Source organism: Herpailurus yagouaroundi, unplaced genomic scaffold (assembly GCF_014898765.1).
Source record: "Herpailurus yagouaroundi ecotype Mexico unplaced genomic scaffold, PumYag 194, whole genome shotgun sequence".
Lineage (NCBI taxonomy): Eukaryota > Metazoa > Chordata > Mammalia > Carnivora > Felidae > Herpailurus > Herpailurus yagouaroundi.
The window spans coordinates 3548537-3574292 of NW_024412425.1; the positions used below are offsets into that span (position 1 = coordinate 3548537).

Here is a 25756-nt window from a genome sequence, read left to right on the forward strand (position 1 = left end):
TAGAATAACATCCAATAAATGATTACTAAATGAATCAGTGTGTCAGATGGAAAAAAAAAAGGCTACAGAAAAATACATTAAGAAGGAAAGAGATATAGTTCCAAATAATGGAAGTGGGGTGTAATTTTATAGTAGTCAGAAAAGCCTTACTTCAGTGACATTTGAAGGGGAAAAAAAACTGTAGGAGAGAAGACAGTGATGGCTATCTGGGGAAAGAGCAATTCATGCAGAGAATATAGCAAGTCCATAAAACGAAAGTTACATTGGCTTATTAGAGAAACAGCAAGGAGACTAGGATAGCTGAAATCAAGTAAGAGAAAACAGAGACCTGGAGACCAGAGAGATTCAATACAAATCTAATAAAACCCCTACGATGTTGCTTGAGGAGCTTGAAAAACTGATTCAAAAACATATTTGGAAAAACAAAGTTTAACAGCCAAAATACTACTAAAGAACAAAGTCAGAGCACTTATCCTACCTATGATAAAGACATCATAAAGACTTAAAAATTAAGACAATGTGGTATTTTCACTTGAACCATAGAAAGACCAGAGGCAGACTCACATAGGAAGAATTACAGATCAATGATGAAAGAATAATTTAATAAATGATATTAGAACTAGCTATAGATATAAAGAAAATTACTCTGGTCCCCTACCATACACCATAAATAAACAAACTCTAAATGGATTAAAGACCTACAAATTAAAGGAAAAACTATAAAGCTTATCCAAGATCCAAGATGATCACAACAGCCAAGGTGTATGCCTGCCAGAAGTCAGCTTTATTTGTTCTCCTCCCTGTTGATACCAATAGATGAAGTGAATATGAAAACTGGTTGTTTCACTAAGTTGTTTTGGAAAGACCACACAATGACAATTATTTAAGAAAAAGCAAAAAAATACAAACAAACATGCTACTAGAAAAAGATTGGTGGTGGTGGTGGTGGCAAAGTAAAAATGAAGTACTTCAAGGATGCCTGAGTGGCTCAATCAGTTAAGGATCAGACTTGTGATTTCAGCTCAAGTCATGATCCCATGGTTCGTAGGATCAAGCCCTGCAAAGGGCTCTGTGCAGACAGCATGGAGCCTGCTTGGGATTCTCTCTCTTCCTCTGTCTTTGCCCCTGCCCCATGCTCTCTCTCTAATACACTTAAAAAAAGAAAAAAAAATCCAGAAGTGCTCCACATACACACTGTCTTTATGATCTCCCACCTCCTTAAAGAAATCAAAGCAAATATCACAGAAAATGCATATTCTAAAGTTCATTCTGAAAAGATTTAAAATCTCAATTACAAAGATAGTGTAGACTCACTCTTTTTCTGCCTCTCCCTTAAATAAAACTAAAAACCCTAGAAATTAACTATCACACAACAATAAAATAATTCTGAGAGCTGAAAGGAAGAAGGTTTATTGATTTGGATTCTCTGGCCTTGAGGAACTACCACATGGTGAGTTCTCTGGGGTTTTTTTTGTTTTTTTCCTGTTTATTTTTTAAATCCATTAAAATTAACACAGAATGTTAAATGTGTTTTAAGTGTACAATACAGGGATTCAACAATTCTATATATCACTCACTGCTCATCACAATTAAGTGTACAATTAATCCCCTTCACCTATTTCAGTCATCCTCCCTCTCACCTCCCCTCTGGTAACCATCAGTTTGTTCTCTGTATTTAAGAGTGTTTTTTGGATCTTTTTTTCTTTGTTTTGTTTCTCAAATTCCACATATGAATGCAGTCATACATTTGTTTTTCTCTGTTTCATTTAGCATTATACCCTCTAGATCTATCCATGTTGTTGCAACTGGCAAGATTTCATTCTTTTTTGTGGCTGAGTAATATTCCATAGTATATATACACCACATCTTCATCAACTCATCTATTGATGGACACTTGGTTTGCTTCCATATCCTGGCTATTGTAAATAATGCTGCAATATACATATTGCATATATGTACATTATCTTTTCATATTAGTGTTTTCATATTCCTTGTGTAAACACCCAGTAGTGTAATTACTGGATCATATGGGAATTCTAATTTTTTGAGGAAATTTCATACTGCTTTCCACAGTGGCTGTACCAGTGTGCACTCCCACCAGGAGGGTTCCTTTGTCTCCAAATCCTTTTTTGTTTTTTTATTTATTTATTTATTTTTTTAAATTTTTTTTTTTCAACGTTTATTTATTTTTGGGACAGAGAGAGACAGAGCATGAACGGGGGAGGGGCAGAGAGAGAGGGAGACACAGAATCGGAAACAGGCTCCAGGCTCCGAGCCATCAGCCCAGAGCCCGACGCGGGGCTCGAACTCACGGACCGCGAGATTGTGACCTGGCTGAAGTCGGACGCTTAACCGACTGCGCCACCCAGGCGCCCCTGTCTCCAAATCCTAACACTTTTTTCTTGTTTTAGATTTTAGCCATTCTGATAGATGTGAGGTGGTATCAATCTCATTGTGGTTTTGAATTGCATTTCCCTGATGATCAGTAACGGTGAACATCTTTTCAAGTGTTTGTTGGCCATCTGTATGTCTTTTTTTGAAGAAATGTCTATTCATGTCTTCTTCCCAATTTTTAATTGGATAATTTGGTTTTGGGTGTTGAGTTGTATTAGTTCTTTACCTATTGTGGATACTAGCCCTTTATTGGATATGTCATTTGCAAATTTCAGTAGATTGCCTTTTAGTTTTGTTGATTGTTTCCTTTGCTGTGTAGAAGCTTTTTACTTTGATGAAGTCCCAATAGTTTATTTCTCTTGCATCAGGTGACATATCTAGAAAAATGCTGCCATGGCCAATGTCAGAGAAATTACTGCCTGTGTTCTCTTCTAGGATTTTTATGGTTTCAGGTCTCATTTTTAGGTCTTTAACCCATTTTGAATTTATTCATGTGTATGATGTAAGAAAGCAGTCCAGTTTCATTCTTTTGCATGTAGCTGTCCAGTTTTCCCAACACCGTTTGTTGCAGAGATGGTCTTTTTCTCATTGGGTATGTGTGCTTCCTTTGTCCTAGATAAATTGACCATATAATTGTGGGTTTATGTCTGGATCTTCTATTCTGTTCCATTGATCTATGTGTCTAATTTTGTGTCAGGACCATAATGTTTTGGTTACTACAACTTTGTTGTGTATGTTGAAATCAGCTATTTTCTCCTCAGATACATTTTCTTCTTTTATCCTCTCTTCTTCTGGGATCCCTACAATGTGAATATTATTATGCTTGATGGTATTACTGAGTTCCCTTAATCTATTTTCATTTTTTATTATTCTTTTTTCTTTCTCCTGTTCAGCTTAATTGCTTTCCATTATTCTGTCCTCCAGGTCATTGATCCATTCTTCTGCTTCCTCTAGTCTACTATTTATTCTATGTAGTGTATTATTAATCTAAGTTGAGTTCTTCATCTCCGGTTGGTTCTTTTTAAATGTTATCTATCTCTTTATTGAGGGTCTGAGTTCCTCCATCCACTCTTTTCACAAGTCCAGTGATTATCTTTATGACCATTACTTCAAAAAAAATTTTAATGTTTATTTTTGAGAGAGACAGAACATGAGCGGGGGAGGGGCAGAGACAGACGGGGAGACACAGAATCTGAAACAGGCTCCAGGCTCTGAGCTGTCAGCACAGAGCCCGACTTGGGGCTTGAACTCCAGAACAGTGAGATTATGACCTGAGCTGAAGTCGAATGCTCAAACGACTGAGCCACCCAAGCGCCCCTATGACCATTACTTTAAATTCTCTATCAAGCGTATTACTTATCTCCATTTCACTCATGTCTCTTGCTGTGATTTTTGTCCTGTTCTTTTAACTGGGACATATTCCCCTAGCTCTCTGTGTCTGTTTCTATGTGTTAGGAAAGTCAGCCATGTCTCCTCTTGAAAGTGGGGGCTTATTTTTTTTAATGTTCATTCATTTATTTTGAAAGAGAGAGAACACGAGCAGAGGATGGGGAGAGAAAGAGAGAGAGAATCCCAAGCAGGCTCCACGCTGCCAGCACACAGTCCACTGCAAGGCTTGAATTCATGAACCTATGAGATCATGGCCTAAGCCAAAATCAAGAGTCAGACGCTTAACTGACTGAGCCACCTAGGTGCCAGAAAGTGGTGGCCTTATAACGAGGTCCTGTTGTTCCCTCAGTGTAGTATCCTCAGTTTACCAGAATCTGGCACTTTAGGGGTGTCTCCTATGTGTGTCACATGTACCCTATTGCTGTAGCTGAGCCACATTTACCTCCAGTCTAGTCATCTGCAAAGGTTCTCTTTGCCTGTTCTGAGCAGATCTTGGCGCCTGTGTTGTTAGTGGGCTTTGTTCTGAGCAGAGCTTGGTGCCTGTGTTGTTAGTGGGCTTTGTTCTGAGCAGAGCTTGGTGCCTGTGTTGTTAGTGGGCCAGTCTGGGGCTGTTTGGGGCTTGAGGGTTTGCCAGAGATGCAGTAGCACCAAACTTCAAGACACTCTCTTTGTGTTATTTCCTGAGAGGCTTTCATTGGTGAGCAGGGCCAGCAGTCAGACCAGATGTCAGCCCCCCATCCACTGCTGGGCCCAAGTTCGAACTGGTGTGTGTGGTTATCTTCCCATTCCCAGGGCAGGAGTCACTTTGAAGTGGTGCTGGCCCCTGTTGGAGGCACTTACACAGTCACGCTTGTGGCCCACTTTGGAGAACTCCTGCCAGGCCAGGTTGGAGGGGCAAGATCCATAGGAGAACATGTGGGAAGGCATGCAGTGTGAGCAAGGTTTGCACTGGTCTGCAGTGGAAGAGGACCTGTAGCTACTCTAGAGAACAGCTGAGGGCAAGTCCACTGTTAGCAAGGGACTGGGCATACTGTCCTTGGCAAAGTAGGTGGAGAGTGTGCATACTGTGCTGGTTCTTGCAAGTATCTCTGCTGGGAGTCAGGGAGGGAAACGGTGCCCACCAGCTCTTTTGTTCTTGGAGAAGTCTCCTGCAGGTCCCTGCCCCTCTAACACACATTCTGAGATTAGCAAATAAATCCTCCTATGTATCCAAGGTGTTTTTCAAATTGCTGCTTCTATGCTATATCTCACCAGGGCTGTTTGTTATGCTGTCTCTTTAAGGGTGGGGATTCAGTTTCCTATCACTGTCCTTGCTCTCCCAGAGTTGAGCCTGCTGAATTTTTAAAGTTCCAGGTGTTAGGTGCCACTGATTTAAGAATTTGTGAAGTTAAGCCCCTCTGGCTTTCAAAGCCAAATATTATGGGGATTCATCTTCCCACTGTGGGTCTCCCATGCCCGGGATGCCTAGGGTGGGATCTGCTCCTCTTCCTTGTCATTGCCTGTGGTGTCCCTCCCTCCAGCAGTCAGTCTTGCAGGTCAGTTTAGCTCCTGCCCACATCTTCGCCCTTCCCATCCTTTTCAATGTGGTGGCTTCCCTACACTTAGCTGTGGACAGTCTGTTTTGGCAGTCTTCAGGTCATTCTCTAGGTTATTCACACTGATGTGGGTATTACCTAGGTGTATCTGTGGGACAAGGTGAGCTTAGGATCCTCTTATTTTATGATCATCCCAGGAGGTTTTTCCCTGGGTTTTCTTTTTATCTCTCATATACCACCATAATGGGCACTGGACAGCAGGCCTGCAACCAATAACGGGTGTGTGTGCGCATACACACACCTAGAGAAAGCTACTCTATCTAGCCAAAAGACCAGGAGCAGGGAAGCCCAACAGACTTAGTGGGATTCCTAGCACTTGCTCCACAAGCTAGATCCTAGCAACAGTTTCATCAGCTGGCTGCAGAAGCGGCAAGAATTCTCAGTGACCGATCTACCACTAACAGCAGCAAGAGAAAGTCTCTTGATGTACAAGCTCCCACTTCACAACCAGGGCACTGGCTGACAGACTGATTCACCCAGAAAGGTACTATTAGCAGAGTGTTGCATCTCCCTGTGTCCTCTGCCCAGTGACATAAGGAAATCCATGCCCAGTGGCTTCTGTATCTCAGTGAAGCTCAATGTATCTCAATGGCTTCTGCCTCCCTCATCCCACACAAGGTAGCCCAGCTACACTGGGGATCCACAGTAGCTTTCTGTCTCTGCAGATATCACCATTGAGCAGGAGTCCCAGCAGTACCAGAATATAAAGCATATCAGAATAGTATTGAAAGGGCTCTGAAAACTAAGCTGTACAGCTAAAATTAAGCTGTACAGCTTTACTAAGCTGTAAAGACTACAAAAGTAGGCCAGATCTATGCACTAAACCTAGCAGCAAGACTTCCTGCTAACATAGGAGATTTCAATAGATTTAAGTAGACTCAAGACTCTCTTGGGGTGACTGGGTGGCTCAGTCGGTTAAGCATCCAACTTTGGTTCAGGTCATGATCTCATGATTTGTGAGTTCGAGCCCCACGTTGGGCTCTATGCTGACAGCTCGGAGCCTGGAGCCTGCTTTGGATCCTGTGTCTCCTCTCTCTGTTCCTCCCCTGCTTGCGCTATCTTCTCTCTCAAAAATAAATAAAGGTTAAAAAAATTAAAAGAAAAAAGACTCTCTTAACATAATAACTAAAATGTCTAGGATACAACAAGTCACTTGTCATACCAAAAAAAGGCATGGCCAGGCATCAAAAACTGATAGAAGAATGACACTTTAAAGGAAAACAAAACATTTAGGAGAGTAGGTATCATTTTTCTATGATTCCCTCCATATTAGTTTCTTAGAGCTGATATAACAAAGAACAAAGCTGTTGTGGCTTAAAACAAGAGAAATATACTCTCTCACACTTCTGGAGCATTAATACTGAATCGCAGATATCATCAAAGACCTCTAATGTGTAGAATGGACCTGCCCTTGGCCTCCAGGACCCTACACTTTCCTAGATGACCTCCTTCCTTCCCAGTCATCCCTCTGCCATCTCTACTTCCTCAATGCAATTTTCTTTAACTTTACCAATTTCTAATCAATCTTAATTTTTCCTACTATAACATTAGAACATAGTTATTGATCCACTACTGTTAACACATAAAAAAAGGTATTCTTGTCACCCAGTAAAGCAATTCACAGGCATTTTTAAAAATTAATAAACACTCTATTGATTGTGTCCTTTAATGAATAGAAGTTTTTAAGTCTGGTGTACTCCCATTTATCTATTTTTGATTTGATTATCTATACCTTGCTTGGTGTCATATCCCAGAAATCACTGCCAAATCCAATGTCATGAAACTTTTTCCCTAAGTTCTCTTCTAGTTTTGGGTCTTACATTTAGCTCTTTGATCCATTTTGAGTTAATTTTTATATATGGTATAAGGTATGGATCCAACTTTATTCTTTGGCATGCAGATATCCAGTTTTCCCTACACCATTTGTTAATGATACAGTCCTTTCCCCCACTGAATGGTCTTGGTACCTTTGTCTGAAATCATCTGGTCATATAGCTGAGGGTTTATTTCCAGACTTTCTATTCTATTCCACTGATCTATATGTCTGTCTTTATGCCAGTACTACTGCACTGTTTGTTTACATAATGCTGTAATTAGGGTTTTTAAAAAATTTTTTTAACATTTATTTATTTTTGAGACAGAGAGAGAGAGAGCATGAACAGGGGAGGATCAGAGAAAGAGGGAGACGCAGAATCTGAAACAGGCTCCAGGCTCTGAGCTGTCAGCACAGAGCCCGACGCGGGGCTCGAACCCACGGACCGCGAGATCATGACCTGAGCCGAAGTCGGACACTTAACCGACTGAGCCACCCAGGCACCCCTGTAATTAGTTTTGAAATCAGATTTTCCCTAATGTGTCTAAAATCACTTTCCCAGCGTAACATTCTGACCACTTGGCCTACTCCTTGGAACAGCTTCCTGCTTCCTGATCATTGCTCACTCACCTGGACACTGTTCTCCTGTCACTTCCCTCACAACCATCCAGGGCTCCTTCCCTTGCTCTAATGAAGAGATCACAGCCGGCTTAGAAATAGAAAGTCCTGGTTTTAAGAAAAGAAATGGAGATGAAGTGGAAATCAAAGTACCCAAATACTATGATTCAGAACTGATCAAAATAAATAAACTATAGCACAACATGGCACTTGATAAACTCTACAGAAGAAAAAAGAAAAAATTAAACACTCATATTTAGGTAAACTCAAGATTTAAAAAAAATACAAATAAATAGGTGATAAAATGCTGCTTAAATTAGGTAAGATTTCTGTCCCTACTTTGCTATGAAGAAAAAAAAAAAAAGAAAACAGCTTCCTGAGTATCCTTATTTCAGATATTTTTCAATGATATGTGAAAAGTTCTTAGACTGTAACTCCCAAATGCAAATTGTTTAAAAGACAGCACACTAGTTGTAGGAAATGGAAGTGTTCATTTGAGCACTAAATAGTAAATGATACTTCTTGATGCAGCCCATTGCTACATTAATTGGGAAAGCTATTTAGTTTTAACCTATGCTAGGGCATCTGCAGGTTTAGTACAGTGCAAATGAAAACAAAAGATGAAGTGGTGTCTTTGACCACTAAACTAATTAATAATTAATTAATATTAAGTTAATATTAAATAATTAAGCATAAGCTTTCCTGGTACAGAATTCCAATTCTGTTCTTTAATTATCAAGGAAGAATGTCAATTGTAAGTACCAGAGGAAGGTGTAAGGATGGGGAAAAGGGAAAATGAATGTGCACCTCTATCTAGGTGTGCTCATTTCTCTGCAAAGAGAAAAATCACCTAGTTATTTGAAAAGTAGCCCTAAAATGCATGGGAAAGAAAGCAGAAAACAAGAAACCAAGAAACACATTCTAAATTATAAGAGGCAGATAATTTTACCCAGTGAAACCAAGTTGCTATAGTTCTCCAACATCACATCTTTGTACAAACTCCTCTGCGTAGGGTTCAGGCATTCCCATTCCTCCTGAGAGACATCTATAGCCACATCTTTGAACATCACCAACCCCTAAAATGACAAATCACAGTACTATTTTTGAAATTATAAGAAATATTTTTCAAAAGGAAGGAGAGGTGCTAAAAGAAAACATGCAAGACAGGAGTAGTGTATATAGTGGATAGTGAGTATATAGGCAAAGGTTGGAAACTTGTAACGTGTCAAAAAGGGATTCAGGGCACCTGGGGGCTCTAGTCGGTCAAGCGTCTAACTTCAGCTCAGGTCATCATGATCTCACAGTTCATGTGTTCAAGCCCCCTCATTGGGCTCTCTGCTGTCAGCACAGAACCGCTTTGGATCCTCTGCCCCGCCCCTCTCTGTCCCTCCCCTGCTCATGATCTCTCTCTCAAAAATAAACTAAAAAAGGGTTTAGTGGGACTAACATGGAGTGCCTACAGGTTCTTAAAAATTCAATTTCTGCAGACACATCCCTTACACAGGGTGGAAAACTGTTAGTCATCTAGAAATTTAAAAAATAAGTAGAGGTTCCCAACTAAGTTAAATAGCTGGAAATTTTTTAATCTTTCCAGATGTGTCATGAACACCTCCATCTTGAGAAAAAGGACTTGAAGATTTTTCTTCATTATTATGATATCATGTCATAAGCATTTTTTACTTTTCAGGCAAATTCTTTAGTAAATATCTAGTATAGCTTGTATTTTCCAAGGATAGATAGAACAACATTTCCCATCCCATATGCTCTTCTTCAGTGTAATCTGGACATGCCCCCACACCACTTGTATAGGAACTATGTTTCTGCCCTTGAACCGGATCCTGAGAAAACAAGTTAACTTACTCAACTTAAAGTATAGCAGAAATAACTTCTGAAGCTAGAATATAAAAATGTCTCCCTATCTATCCAGTGAGAACCTACACCAATTCCTATAATGTAGATTTGAAAAAGTAAAAATTGTGGAAAAATTCGAAGATTTCTCATGTGTGATTCAATTAACCATTTTTCCCTGACAACAGCACTTCCAGTGAGGACATCTTAGCTGGGTGGCTGGTTTTTCTCCTACAGTCTTACTCTGCTCTCAATCTCACATTGTCCTCTCTGCTCCTCAGTGCTGGTGCCAACAACTGTCCCTCCTTCTCTAAAATCTAATGTCGTCATTTTATCAGACTATACATGCATTATTTCTACTTATTATAGTGATTAGCTGACATCCGGCTTTTTCCCCCCTAGGAATTTTAGCTCCTGGCTCAGTGCCACTATCTCCAATACTACTCCTATATTAATTCTCAGTAATTTCAAATATCTATATAAGTATTCCAACTATTAACCTGGCCTCCCAATTCTCTCACCTCCTCTCCAATGATCTTGCCTTCCACTCTAGTTTACTCTTCAGGTCACTACCCTAGTAACTGCAACATCTCCAAAATATCAGTGTCCTTCTCTCTGGTCACCTTTATTATTATTTTTTAATGTTTTATTTTATTTTAGGGAGAGAAAGCAGGGGAGGGGCAGAGAGAGAGAGGGAGACAGAGGATCCAAAGCAGGCTCTGCACTGACAGCAGAAAGTCCAATGTGGGGCTCAAAATCACCAATGACGGGATCATGACCTGTGCCAAAGTCAGACGCTTAATCGACTGAGCCACCTAGCTAGGCGCCCCGCCTTTTTTTTTTAATTATTTAATTTCTTTTGAGAGAAAGAGAGAGACAACATGTGTGCATGAACAGGGGACAGGCAGAGAAAGAGGGAGAGGAAATTCCAAGCAGGTTCTGTGCTGTTAGAGTGCAATCTCTGGTCACCTTTACATTGTCACTCACCCCACTCATACCTCTTCTCTTCTTACCCAACTTAAATTCTATGTTCAACTAATCATCTAACTTCATAATGACTGCTAAGATGAACTTCCTTTTCATACTTGCTTAGCAAAGCCTGAATCCTACATAAATCTAACTCTCTTCTTACTCTGTCACTGTATCTATGTAGCCAAACATGACTAGAGAAAATAACCAACCTTAATGACAGGTTTTCATTTTTATATTTTATTTTCCTTTCTTAAATGGTTCAGAACAACAACAACAAAAAAGATAAACATTCAGAGGTCTTATTCCCAACCCTTTCCTTTCCATTGTCTCCCACCTCCTAACCGCTATAGATGAGCAATTTTATAAGGTTTTTTTGTATGTCTTTGCAAAGTTTTTAAGCAATTATAAATACATATGTATGTATTATTTTTCACACTTTTACACAAAAGGTAACATACTATAATATATACATTGTTTTGTATTTGATTTTTGAATTCTAAGGTTAATGGTTTCCTTATTTTCCTATAGGTACTTATCACCCATTTTTTGTATTTATCATAGTTTATTTAACCAGGCATCTATAAATGGACAGTTGGTTGTTTCTAATCTTTTGCTATAATAAGCAACAGTGCAATGAGTACTTATATAAAAATGTCATTTTGTATATATCTGTATATCTGATATATCTGTAACAGAAAATCTCAGAAATCAGATTGCTAGGTCAAAATGGAAAATGCACTTGTAATTTTGGTAGATGCTATCAAATTTGCCCTCCACAGTGGCTGGACGATTTTCTCAGATACCAGCAATATATGAGAGTACCTGTTTCCTCACAGCAAAGCCAGCAAAGTGTTTTGTCAAAATATTTTGTTTTTATCCATTTAATAAGGTAAAGAAATTGTATGTCAGTAGAATTTTAATTGGTATTTCTTGAATTATTTATTGAGTATTTTTTTTAAGGCTTTTTATGTTTCTTTTCCTGTGAAAATTCTGTTCATATACTTTGATTCTATCCTACTGGGCTGTTGGTCTCTTTTTTAAATTTCTTAGTCTTTATAGGGGTGTCTGGGTGGCTCAGTTGGTTAAGTGTCCGACTTCGGCTCAGGTCATGATCTCATGGTTTGTGAGTTTGAGCTCCCCGTCAGGCTCTATGCTGACAGCTCAGAGCCTGGAACCTGCTTTATATTCTGTGTGTGTGTCTCTCTCTCTGCCCCTCCCCCACTTGTGTGCACTCTCTCTCAAAAATAAATGTTAAAAAAATTAAAAAATAATAAATTTCTTAGTGTTTATAAAATAGATAAGTTTAGCATCTGTACATGAATTGTAAATACTTTCCCAATTTTGTAATTTCTCTTCTGACTTTGCTTACCAGTGTTTCTTGCCATACAGAAGTTTTTTTATTTTTATGTAGTCAAACTTGTTAATACTTTCTCTTTTAGTTCCTACAATTTTGAGTCTTAGTTAGGCAGTCCTTCCTCACATCAAAGTTATGAAGGAATGCTCCCATGTTTTAATCTGGTAATGTTATAATTGCATTTTAAAAACTTAAATGACTCAATTTAATTGGAGCTTATCCTATATGGTACATGAGATAAAGACTGGGCTTATTATGTTCCAACATGGCTACCTAGCTATCCAATACCATTCATCAAGTCTATCTTTAACCAAGGAGGTAAAAGAACTGTACCGTGGAAACTGTAAGATGCTGATGAAAGAAAAGTGAAGAAGACACATCTGAAAAGATACTCTATGCATAAGGAAATGGAAGAATTAACATTGTTAAAATGTCCACACTACTCAAAGGAATCTACAGATTCAATGTAATCCTTCAAATCCCAGTGGCATTTTTCACAGAAATACAACAAACAATCCTAAAATTTGCACGGAACCACCAAAGACCTCAAATAACCAAAAAATCTTGAGAAAAAGCAACAAAGCTGGAGACATCACATGTCCTAATTTCAAACCACATTACAAAGCTATCGTAATCAAAATAGTATGGTATTGGCATAAAAACAGACACACAGATCAATGAAACAGAACAGGGAACCCAAATACCACATACAGTCAATTAATTTATGACAAAGGAGCCAAGAATATACAATGAGAAAAGGACAGTCTCTTCAATAAATGGTGATGGGAAAACTGGACAGCCATATGCATAACAATGAAACTGTAGCACTATCTTATACCATACACAAAAATCAACTCAAAATGGATTAAAGACTTGAATGTAGAACCTGAAACTATAAAAATTCTAGAGGCAATCATACAGGTAAAGGTACTTGACACTGGTTTTGGTGATGATTTTTTTGGATTTGAAGAGCAAAGAAGAGCAAGAGCAGAAGAAAAGCCAGAAGAGCAAAGGCAACAAAAGCAAACATAAACAAATGGGACTATATCAAACTAAATACCTTCTTTATAACAAAGGAAACCATCAAAAAGAGGAAAAGGCAACTTACAGGGAGAAAATTTTTGTAAATCATGTATCTGATAAGGATTTAATATTCAAAATATATAAAGGACTCCTACAACTCAATATCAAAAGAAAATAAATAATAAATAATCTGATTTAAAAATGGGAAGAGGAATCAACAAAACTAAAAGGAAATTGATGGAATGGGAAAAGATATTTGCAAATGACATATCAGATAAAGGGTTAGTATCCCAAAGCTACAAATAACTTACCAAATTCAACTCCCAAAAAAACAAATAATCCAGTGAAGAAATGGGCAGAAGACAAGAACAGACACTTTTCCAAAGAAGACATCCAGATGACCAACAGATACATGAAAAGATGCTCAGTCCCTCATCATCAGGGAAATACAAATCAAAACCACACTGAGATACCACCTTATACCCGTCAGAGTGTCTAAAATTAACTCAGGAAACAATAGATACTGGCAAGGATATTATGAAACGGGAACCCTCTTGCACTATTGGTGGGAATGTAAACTGGTGCAGCTGCTCTGGAAAACAGCGTGGAGGTTCCTCAAAAAATTAAAAATAGAACTACCCTATGACCCAGCAATAGCACTACTAGGAATTTATCCAAAGGATACAGGAATGCTGACTCACAGGGCACATGTACCCCAATGTTTATAACAGCACTTTCAACAATAGCCAAATTATGGAAAGAGCCTAAATGTCCATCCACTGATGAACGGATAAAGAAGATGTGGCTTATATATAGAATGGAATACCACTTGGCAATGAGAAAGAATGAAATCATGCTATTTGGGGCAATGTGGATGGAACTGGAGGGTATTATACTAAGTAAAATAAGTCAGTCAGAGAAAGAAAGATATATATTTTCACTCATATGTGGAACTTGAGAAACTTAACAGAAGACCATGGGGAAAGGAAAGGGGAAAAAATAGTTACAAACAGAGAGGGAAGTAGGCAAACCATAAGAGACTCTTAAATACAAAAAAACAGAGGGCTGATGGGGGACGGGGGAGAGGGGAAAATGGGTGATGGGCATTGAGGAGGGCACTTGTTGGGATGAGCACTGGGTGTTGTTACGTAAGTGATGAATCACAGGAATCTTCCCCAAAAAACAAGAGCACACTATAAATACTGTATGTTAGCCAATTTGACAATAAATTATATTTATTTACTTTTAATTTTTTTTTAAACATTTATTTTTGAGAGACAGATAGAGACAGAGCATGAGCAGGGGAGGAACGGAGAGAAAGGGAGACACAGAATCTGAAGCAGGCTCCAGGCTCCGAGCTGTCAGCACAGAGCCCGATGGGGGGCTCAAACTCATGAACCAGATCATGACCTGAGCTGAAGTCAGATGCCCAACCGACTGAGCCACTCAGGCGCCCCAACAATAAATTATATTTTAAAAAAAATTAAAAAATACAAATGGGAAGAGAATCTGAAAAGACATTTTTCCAAGGAAGACATAAAAACAGCCAACAGTTACATGAAAAGGTGTTTAAAATCACTGATCATCAGGGAAATGCAAATCAAAACCACAATGAGATATCTCCTTGTACCTGTTAGAATGGCTATTATCAAAAAGACAATACATAACAAGCATTGGCAAGGATGTGGAGAAAAGGGAACCCTTGTGCACTGTTGGTGAGAAATGTAAACTGATGAACCTACCATGGGAAAACAATATGAAGATTCCTCAAAAAAATTGAAAATAGAACTACCATATGATCCAGCAATTCCACTTCTGGGTAATTATCTAAAGGAAATGAAAATATCTACTTGAAAAAATACTGGGACTTCCATGTTCACTGCAGCATTATTTATAATAGGCAACACAATAAAACAACCTAAATGTCCACCAAAGGATGAATGGATACGGAAAATGTGATACAGACACACGCACACACAACTATTATTCAGCCATTAAGCAAAACAAGGAAATCTTACCATTTCCAACAACTTGGATGGACCTTGATGGCATTATACTAGGTGAAGTAAGTCAGACAGAGAAAGACAAACACCACATGATCTCATTTATGTGTGAAATCTAAAAATAGAAAACAAAAATCAAACTCATAGGTACAGAGAACAGACTGGTGGCTGTCAGAGGCACAGGGAGATGGGTGGGCAAAATGGAAGAAGGTGGTCAAAAGGTTATAAACTTCCAGTGATAAAATTAATAAATCCTTGGGAGATATAATGTACAACATGGTGACTATGGTTATAAATACTCTATTGTATATTTGAAAGTTGCTAAATGACTAGATCTGAAAAGTTCTCATCACAAGAAAAAAACTTGTAAGTATGTGTGGTAATGAATATTAACTAGACTCACTATGGTGATCACTTTGTAACATATACATAACATACACATATACTGAACTATATCGTGCACCCAAAACTAACATGACAGGCCAATTACATCTTAATAAAAAAGTCCATCATTAGCCTACTGTTTTGAAATGTCACTTTTATCCAAATTAAATTACCATCTGCAGGCACATTTCTAGATTTTTCTATTCCATTCTTTTGATCTATTTATAAATCAGTACCATGGTGTTTTAAGTATCATGCTTTACATTATGTATAATTATATAAATTATCTGGTAGAACTTATTTCTTCTCTAATAGGGGATTAACAAGATTCAGAATCACAGTAAACAATATATAATATACAAAGTTGAGTACACAATCAAAAATCATTAGGGGTGCGGGGCACATGGGTGGCTCAGTCAGTTGAGTGCCCAACTTCGGTTCAGGTCATGATTTCGCGGTCCGTGGGTTCCAGCCCTGCATCGGGCTCTGTGTTGACAGCTCAGAACCTTGAGCCTGCTTCAGATTCTGTGTCTCCCTCTCTCTCTGCCCCTCCCCCACTCTGTGTGTGTCTCTCTCTCTCTCTCTCCTTCAAAATAAACATTAAAAATAATTTTTTTAATCATTAGATTACTAGTAAAATATTTACTAGAAATACAAAAAAGAAGAAAATGTGACCCATACTCAAAAGAAAATCACTTAATAGAAACACAAATAAATGATTCAGATGTTGAAATTAGTTAGCAAAGATTTGAGAACTTTAGGTACTTTTAAAAAGAACCAAAGGCAAATCCTGAAATTGAGAAATAAAAATTCACTGGATGGATCTATAGCAGATTAAACACAATAGAAGAAAAGATCAGTAAATTTCAAGACAAGTCCATAGGAATCACTCACTGAAAGTCCAGAGAGAAGACTGAAAAAAAATTTAAAAAGCGAAAAGAGCCATAATGTTCCATGAGACACTTGTCAATCCAACATATGTGTAATTGGAGACTCAGAAGAGCAAAACAAGGCTAAAAAATTCTTCAGAAACATTTGGGAAAATATTTTCAAATTTCATTTTTTAAATATTTATTTATTTATTTTTGAGAGAGGACAAGTGGGGGAGGGGCAGAGAGAGAGAGAGAGAGGGAGACACAGAATCTGAAGTAGGCTCCAGGCTCTGAGCTGTCAGCACAGACCCTAACGTGGGGCTCGAACTCACAAACCATGAGATCATGACCTGAGCTAACCAACTGAGCCACCCAGGCACTCCCAAATTTCATTTTTAAAAAAGCAACTCATAGGGGCACCTGGGTGGCGCAGTCGGTTAAGCATCCGACTTCAGCCAGGTCACAATCTCGCGGTCCGGGAGTTCGAGCCCCATGTCAGGCTCTGGGCTGATGGCTCAGAGCCTGGAGCCTGTTTCCGATTCTGTGTCTCCCTCTCTCTCTGCCCCTCCCCCGTTCATGCTCTGTCTCTCTCTGTCCCAAAAATAAATAAACGTTGAAAAAAAAAATTTAAAAAAAAAAAAAAAGCAACTCATAGATTCAAGAAGCTAAATGAACCCCAAGTAACATAAAAACAAAGAATACTAGGGGCACCTAGCTGGCTCAGTTGAGAGAGCACGATCTCAGGGTCACGAGTTAGAGCTCCACATTGGGTGTAGAGATTACTTAAATAAAAGTTTGAAAAAAAACACACAAAGAATACTATACCTATGATCATTATAAACAGCCCACTGAACACCAAGGAAAATGAAAAAAAAAAATCTAATAACAATGGAGGCAAGACAGTATCACTAAAATGCTGAAAGAAAGCTGTCAACCCCTAATTCTATATCCAACTGAAATCTTTCAGAATTGATGGGGAAATAAAGGTTGGGGTTTTGTGTGTGTGTTCTGGTTTGTTTTTTGAGAGAAATGAAAGCTGAGAGGTTTGTAGCACAGAAGACCTGTATTATTAAAAATGTTAAAGCAAGTTCTTCAGGGGGATAAAAAATTGACATTAGGTAAAACCTTCTATCCACAGAGGAATGAAGAGTACCAGAAATGGTAAATTGGGGGATAAATAGAAAAGATATAATTTTAATTTCAGAATTTCTTCAAAAGATAATCGAAGAAAGAAAAGCACTGTGGTTTTATGTATTTAAAAATAAAATATATGACAACAGAAAAAAAGTGTGAGGGGAAAATGGAAGTGTCTAGCTATAAGATTTCTGCATTATTTGTAAAGTTGTATAAAATAATTAGAAGACTGTGGGGCACCTGGGTGGCTCAGTTGATTAGGCGTCCGACTTCAGCTCAGGTCATGATTTCATGGTTCGTGAGTTCCAGCCCCACGTCGGGCTTTATGCTGACAGCTCAGAGCCTGGAGCCTGCTTCAGATTCTGTGTGTGTGTCTCTCTCTCTCTGCCCCTCCCCTACTCGCGCCCTCTCTCTCTCAAAAACAAATGTAAAAAAAAAATATTTTTTCTTTTTAAATACTAGAAGACTATAATTATCTATTTTTAAGGGCATATTGGAAGCTGCCTGGGTGGCTCAGTTGGTTAAGCATCTGACTCTTGATTTCCACTTAGGTCAGATTTCGTAGTTCATGAGATTGAGCCCTGCAGTTGGCTCTATGCTGACAGCACAGAGTCTAGTTGGGATTCTCTCTCTGCCCCTTCCCCACTTGTGCTTGCTTTCTCTCTCTCTCTCAAAATAAATAAGCAAACTTAAAAAATTAAAATAAAAGCATATTGGAAACCTTAGAACAGTCCCTAAAACAATAAAAGAGTAAAATAGTATAGCTAATAATCCTATAATGGAGATAAATAAAATACTAAAAAAGTAGTGGAGACACATGAAATACTAAAAAATATAACATGTGTCCAAGAGAAGGCAGGAAAATGGGGGTGGGTGGGTGGGGAGGAAGAACAGATGACAAGAAAATAAATTAAAACTTAATAATTACGTTGAATTTAAACAGTCCATGGAGAGGTCAGCAAACTTTTTCTGAAAAGGCTCACTTAGTAAATATTTTAGGCTCTATAAGTCACATATAGTCCCCACCACATATTCTTCTTTATTTATAACCCTTCAGAAACGCAGAATCCTTCATAGATTGAGGCTGTAGGCTGGACTAGGCCAGCATGCCAGATTGCCAACCCCTAGTCTAGATACTTGAAGGTAGAGATTATCAGACTAAATAAAAAAGTAGAACTGCACTATGTGCTGTTATATGAGATACACTTAAAATCAGTTAAAATGAAAGGATAGGGAAAAGATATGCCATGATGTAACAATAAAAGAAACCTGAAGCAGTTATATTAATAAAGAGAACAGAATGCAAGAAAAAGAGTATTACCAAAAGGAACATTTCATAATAAAGGGGTCAATTCATCAAGAGGACATAGAAATCTTGGGGCACTTGGCTGGTTCAGTTGGAAGAACATGCAACTCATATCTCAGGGTTGTGAGTTTGAGCCCCATGTTGGGTGTAGAGATCACTTAAAAATAAATAAATAAACAGGGGCGCCTCGGTGGCTCAGTCGGTTAAGTGCTGACTTCAGCTCAGGTCATGATCTCACAGTTCGTGAGATTGAGCCCTGCATTAGGCTTTGTGCTGACACCTCAGAGCCTGAAGCCTGCTTCAGATTCTGTGTCTCCTCTCTCTGCCCTTCCCCCAGTCACACTCTGTCTCTCTCTCTCTCTCTCTCTCTCTCAAAAATAAAATAAACATTAAAAAAAATTTTTAATAAATAAAATACAAACAAAAAAAAGAGGACACAGCAATCCTAAATATGCACGCACCTAACAGAATTTCAAAACACATAAAGCAAAACTGACAGAACTGTAACAGATAAATATGCAGCTTTATTTGTAGATTTTAGCAGTCCTCTCTCAGTAATTGATAGACCAAGGGACCAAAAGATCAGAAACAGGGGCGCCTGAGTGGCACAGTCGGTTAAGCGTCCGACTTCAGCCAGGTCACGATCTCGCGGTCCGTGAGTTCGAGCCCCGCGTCGGGCTCTGAGCTGATGGCTCAGAGCCTGGAGCCTGTTTCCGATTCTGTGTCTCCCTCTCTCTCTGCCCCTCCCCCGTTCATGCTCTGTCTCTCTCTGTCCCAAAAATAAATAAACGTTGAAAAAAAAAAATTAAAAAAAAAAAAAAAAGATTAGAAACATAGAACACTTGATTTCATTGATAAACACGCTATCTAACAATAGTATAACACCCCTTTTTTTTCTCAAATGCACATTGAGCATTGACCAAGACAGTACACATTTTGGACCATAAAACAAGTTTCAATAAATTTAAAAGGATCAATGTTCCAGAGTATGTTCTCTGACCACAACAGAAGTAAATCATGAATTAAATGAATTAAGAAAGAAATTCAGAAAGACCTGAATTCAGAATTCAGAAAGATCTAAAAAGTCCCCCAAAATTTGGAAGTTAAAGAAGACTCTTCTAAGTGGCCCATCGCTAAAAGAAAAAACAGAAATATGAACTCAGAAAAGAAGAGAAAATTAAGCACAAAGTATGCAGAAAGAAGGAAAGAATAAGATCAGTAATCAATGAAATAGCAATCTAACCAATGGTAAACTGGAGAAAAAAAATCAATAAAACTAAAAGCTAGTTCTTTGAAAAGATCAATAAAATTGATAAATTGCTTGTATATTGACCAAGAAAAATAGACATGAATTATCAATATCTGACAGGCATTAAAAGGATAAGAGAATATTATAAACAGCTTTATGCTAATAAATTTGACATCAAAATGGAAATAAACTAATTCCTTACAAGATAAATTACTAACTTGATTCAAGAAGAAATAAAATCCCCAAAAGCCCTGTCAATTAAAGAAATTAAAGTCTCTCCATGAAGAAAACTCCATTGTATTTGCTTTCTACTGCTGCTACAACAAATACAGTAGCTTAAAGCAACACATTTATCATCTTACAGTCTGTATGTTAGCGGTCCAACAAGGGTTTCAGTAGACTAATTCAAGGTGCCAGCAGGGCTGTGTACCTTTCTGATGACTCTAGGAAAGAGTCTATTTCCTTGCCTTTTCCTTGCCTTGCCAAGTTTCTGGAGGCCACTTAGGTAGGTCATGGACCCCTTCCTCCATCTTCAAAGCCAGGAGTATGCATATTCCATTCTCACATCTCCCTCTGACCCTGATTCTTCAGATAATCCAAAATAATGTCCCCATCTCAAAATCATTAATTTAATCACATCTGCAAATTCCCTTTTGCCAGATAAGGTACCATATTCACAGGTTCCAGGATTAGCATGTAGATAATACTGGGGGTCATTATTCTGCCTACCACAGGTGCATTTGTTGTTGAAGTCTATCAGACAATTAAGGAAGAAATAACACCATTTAAAAAATTCTTCCAGAAAACAAAAGAGGATGCATTTCTTGACTTATTTTATAAATTAACGTAGAATAAAGACATTTTCACATAAAGGACGTTGAGAGTATTTATCATCAGAAAACACAAACTATAGGAAATGCTGAAGGAAGATTTTTCAGCTAAAAAGAAATGATATAGGAGCGCCTGGGTGGCTTAGTCGGTTAAGCACCCGACTTTGGCTCAGGTCATGATCTTACAGTTTGTGGGTTTGAGCCCCAAATCAGGTTCTGTGCTGACAGGTCTCTCTCACTGCTTCGTTTTCTTTGTCTCCCTCTCTGTCCCTCTTTGGCTTGCACTGTCTCTGTCTCTCAAAAAATGAATGTATGTTAAAAAAAATAATAAAATTTAAAATTAAAAACAAAAAGAAATTATATCAAACAGAAATTCAGATCTCAAGAAGTGAGAGTAGCTGAAAATAGTATATACATGGACGCATTTGCAAATAATCCAATAAGGTATTTTTTCAAGATCCTTCACTTCTGTGGATTTTCCCTTTAAAATTTTTATATTGTGCTTTCTTTTTCTTTCCTAATTTGAGATTTGTCATATTATCTTATTAATAATGTTTTTCCTGTTTTCTAACACATATAATTTTTATTTTTATAAATCCCCTCCATATTTCCTACTACTTCCTTTCAACTTAAATATTTTCATTATTTTTGTTAGAAGGACTTAAAGCTGTAACTTTTCCCTTAGAGTCTTACTTAAACTAAATCCCATGGGTTCCAAAATATAGTACTATCATTGCGTACTAGAGATCCTTTGCTTTTAGATTATATTTCTTCTTTGATCCAGGAGTTATTAAGATGGATTTTACAAATTGTTGCTAAGAGTAACTTTATTTTTCTGATTTTGTTGTTATCTTAGCTGCATTTGTGTTCAGAGAACATGGTTTATCATTTCTACTTATTTGGACTTCAGTGTGGCCTAATATTTTATCATTTTTTCTGAATGGTCTATGGAGACTTGAAAAGAATGTATATTCATCATTACTAGGATACAGAATTGAATATATATCAAAAAGGTAGATTTGATGGAGTATTTCATCCTTACAAAATGTGTTCACTTGGCCTGACTTTGACTGAAAGCGTTAATTAGTATCCTCTACCACTTGTTTCTATCTGCTTTCCTATTTGCTCAAGGAAATTTGATGGTATACTATCTGATACATGTGCATTTATAACTATTTTGTCTTCATTTTGAAATGTATACCTTAGAATTACATAGTGCCCTTCTTTGCCATGTTTAATGGTGGGATATAGCCTGAATTTTTGTCTGTTTTTGGTTTCCGTTTGTGTGGTATACTTTATCCATCTTTCATTAAATTTTCTGAATCACTTAAGTGTCTAATGCAGAGAGTTGAGTTTTTGAGACTCAATCTAAAGGACTTTTTCTTTTAATAGGTGAGTTAAAAATCATGTATATTTACTGATAGGACATATATTTGTTTTTTGGTCTTTGTTTTATCTTATAATTATTTTGCTCTTTACATATACACACTGTGTGTGTGTGTGTGTGTGTGTGTGTGTGTGTGTGTGTGTGTGTACCTTTGTGCCTTAAATCTTAAGTCTGGTGTTATATATATTAGTTATTTTTTCTCTCTCTCACTACAAGTTAAGTTTCATAAGGGACAATTTGTAGGTGTCTTTTTCCCCTGCCCACCCCCCCCCCCGCCACTGATTTATTCATAGTTACCTAGAAGAGTGCCTGTCACATAGCAGGTACTCAATAAATAATTATTAAATCACCTCATCAAACAAGAGAAACATATTTCTCACAAGAGAAACATATTTCCCTCAAAAGAACAGTATTTTTGTTCTCTCCTTCCCCTGGCAGAAGGCTGAGCATATGGGAAATGAAAAATGACTTACTGAATGAGTATAAGAACACTGGTTAGAAAGAAGAGGAGCAAAAAAGGAAGACTTTGAATTTTTGAAACCAACACTTACTCACTAGTCAGTTATTGTATGATAATCAATTGGGCAACAATATCAGGATAAAGAATGCTAATACTCCTATGACTATATATATATAAAAAGACTGTATCAATTAGGAACAAAAAAACCCACCAACTTACATGGGCCATGGCTTTTTTTAGAATTCAATGTATTTATTAGTCCTCTTCTTAGTTCCACTTTAGAAGAAACTCACAGTCCAAAGAAAGTATTGCTGGATGAAAGGGGTTTAAAAAAAAAGACATCAGATGGTCTTGCCTCTTAGCGCCCAAAGTGCTAATGTAGAATGACATTTTTCTTCCCCCTACATGTCTACTATGCCCAGTCCCCATACACACATACATAAACTGTTAGAGAGAGATTGGACAAATCCCAACCTTACTCAAAACAAGGAGGGAAGCCAGGTATAACAGGATGGATTCAAGAAAGACTGGAGCCAGGTTTTTTAGCAAGAAAGATTTAGAGAGTCAGACCAGTGTCCAAACCCTATGATAAAATGGACCCAACCAACATGTTCAGACTTATCCTGACAAGATCTTCACTGAAATAAAAGGGAAAAGGTAAAGGAAATAGACATTACAAAAAGATCAGGGATAGAAAATGATCCAATGATCACTTGGATCAAAACGATCCAACGAGGGGTGCCTGGGTGGCTCAGTCAGCTAAGCGCCCGACTTTGGTTTAGGTCATGATCTCACAGTTTGTGAGTTCCAGCCCTGTGACAGCCTCTGTGCTGACAGCTCAGAGCCTGGAGCCTGCTTCAGATTCTGGGTCTCCCTCTCTCTTTGCCCGTCCTCCACTCACGCTCTCTCTCTCAAAAATAAATATTAAAAAAAAATTTTTTTAATGTTCCAACAAATGTCTCACAAGAATTTCAAAAATAGAGACTGATGGTACACAGATGGAAAAGAAAAAATAAATAGAACAAAAATATCCAGAACAAAATAAATACTTGAGACTTCAGTTTGAAGTACTGGTGAAATTAAAAAAATCACACCTGGGGGCACCTGAGTGGCTTAGTCAGTTAAGCGTCCCACTCTTGGTTTCAGCTCAGGTCATGATATCATGGGTTCGTGAGCTCCAGCCCTTCACTGGGTTCCCTGCTGCCTGTGAGGAGCCTGCTTGAGATTCTTTCTGTCTCCCGTCTCCCCCCCCCCCCCCCACTCCCCCTCTCAAAATAAACTAAAAAAAAAAAAAAAACCCTTTAAAAAAAAAAATCACACCTGGAAGCATCCTGGAAAATCTTCTGAAATTTATTCCTGAGTACAGACAAAAAGACCTAAATATCTTATAATAAAGAATTACAAAACAATGTGTATTGTAGTCTAATCTTTGGCGGGAAAATACATACATATATGCACAAATATATATATATGCATATATGTATGCATATAAGGAAGGTGAAAGCATTTGTAATAAGGTGTTCAGAGTGGTTGAAGAATTACAGACAACTTTAGTTTAAATGAAGTAGTATAATAAAAAATGTTTAAAGTTAATATGAACATTTCAGATAAGAAAGAGTATATAATAAATAATCTTAGACACTGATTTTGGATGTGCAATAGTGCCATTATTTCCTCCTACTCTAGGTGTTTTTAAGGTGAATGGCAGAAGTAGTGAGGTAGAGAGTGGAGAACTAGGAGACACCAGGCCTTTCCCAAATAATCTCCACACCCAACGTGGGGCTGGAACTCACAACCCAGAGATCAAGAGTTGCATACTCTGCGGCCTGAGCCCCCAACCAAGCCTTTCTTGAAGCTTAAAAATTGTGTGACCTTGAGGTGATGTGGAGTAGACATTGTCTGTGGCCATGGTAACTATGTTTCTATGATACTTCGTGATGTGTATGAGTTCTTCAGATAATTGTTGGGGATAAGGGCTAAGTGGGTATGAGGGCAGTTTGTGGTTGGGGAGGGGTTATTTTGTTTTGTTTTACCATACTTGTGGCTTTGTCCAAGGATGTGTGATGATAAACGTGGGTTGGATAATGTGATTTTGCCTTGTGTTGTATGAATCTACAAGTGACTACTGGAATGTCTCCCTAACTGACTGATTAGGTGAGTCTGGGTGTAATGATTTGTGGAACTGTGCTTTTCTCTTTTATGCAAGTATATGGGGCTTACACAAATAACCACCCGCAATCACAGTCACAATCACATACAAACCCCATTCACACAAAAGGTCGTGCAGACAATTACACTGTCACAAAAGACGATCCCGAATCCAGTCGCTGTCACAACAAACAGCCAAATTTACTTATACACTTAAACTCTATAGTTTCCTTCACACACTCACAACAACCCAATCTATCCACCCTAGGGCAGCTCCCACACTTAAGAGGCCTAACACTCCAGACACTCCTCTTACCAAGCCCTCGAGCTCCAGGATTCCTTACCTTCAGCATCCTCAGGAAAGGTTCTAGTCCAAATTCTGATTCGCATTCCAGGCGAGGCCGGACGACTCGCCCGGCACACACCACTGCCTCACCGCCCTCTGCGGCCGACTTTCCCACCGGAAGTAGCGTTGGACCACAGTGTCTTCTGGGAAACGTAGTCCGAAAGAGAAAACCCCCCGGAACTGAACCAGGTAAATCTTCCAGGCTTCGGGATGCACCTGCGCAGCTTCGTTCGGGCCTCGAGTGATGTCACAACCTCCCCGTTTCCAAGGCTCAGACCCGAATTTGGGGTCTGAATTCTGGACCTCGGATTCCTCTAAGGGCGGATTTCAGGCCTGGCACCGTGGCTGTCCCTACCCCCTCAACGTGGACGCGCACGTGCTGTGGTTTGAGAGGATTGTTGTTGTCTGGTGCGGAGGGATCCGGCTTAAATCTGTAAGGTGGCGGTGCGAGATATGTTGTCTGAGTCGGAAGGTGCGAGTGCCCGAGGGTGAGTGGGCACAAGAGGAAGAGGATGTACGTTACACCGACTGAGTTGTCATACGCGAGGAAACTCGTTTGTGAAACGTTTTTGAGGCCGTTTGAAATAGCGGTCGTGCTGTATACCCGTGTGAGTTCACGCGGTGAACACGG

At 38.5% G+C, this 25756-nt stretch overlaps 1 protein-coding gene across 6 annotated transcripts in view; it reads right to left on the reverse strand.

The window, feature by feature from the left end:
• The window catches only part of ZNF461 (zinc finger protein 461), a 33660-nt gene extending 8423 nt beyond the window's left edge, over positions 1 to 25237 (reverse strand). The window contains exons 1-4 of one of the 6 annotated variants that reach the window (XM_040445728.1): positions 25124 to 25237; positions 22851 to 22942; positions 8759 to 8885; positions 7822 to 7917 (exon numbers count right to left, since the gene is read on the reverse strand). In XM_040445728.1, the coding sequence (XP_040301662.1) occupies positions 7822 to 7917; positions 8759 to 8885; positions 22851 to 22859 (232 nt within the window). In that variant the 5' untranslated portion in view covers positions 22860 to 22942; positions 25124 to 25237. Of the gene's footprint in view, positions 1 to 7821; positions 7918 to 8758; positions 8907 to 15024; positions 15077 to 22850; positions 22943 to 25123 lie in introns of those variants that run through there. The other 5 variants (XM_040445732.1, XM_040445733.1, XM_040445731.1 and 2 more) reach the window with 5 other exon arrangements.
• Positions 25238 to 25756: the final 519 nt, after the last annotated feature.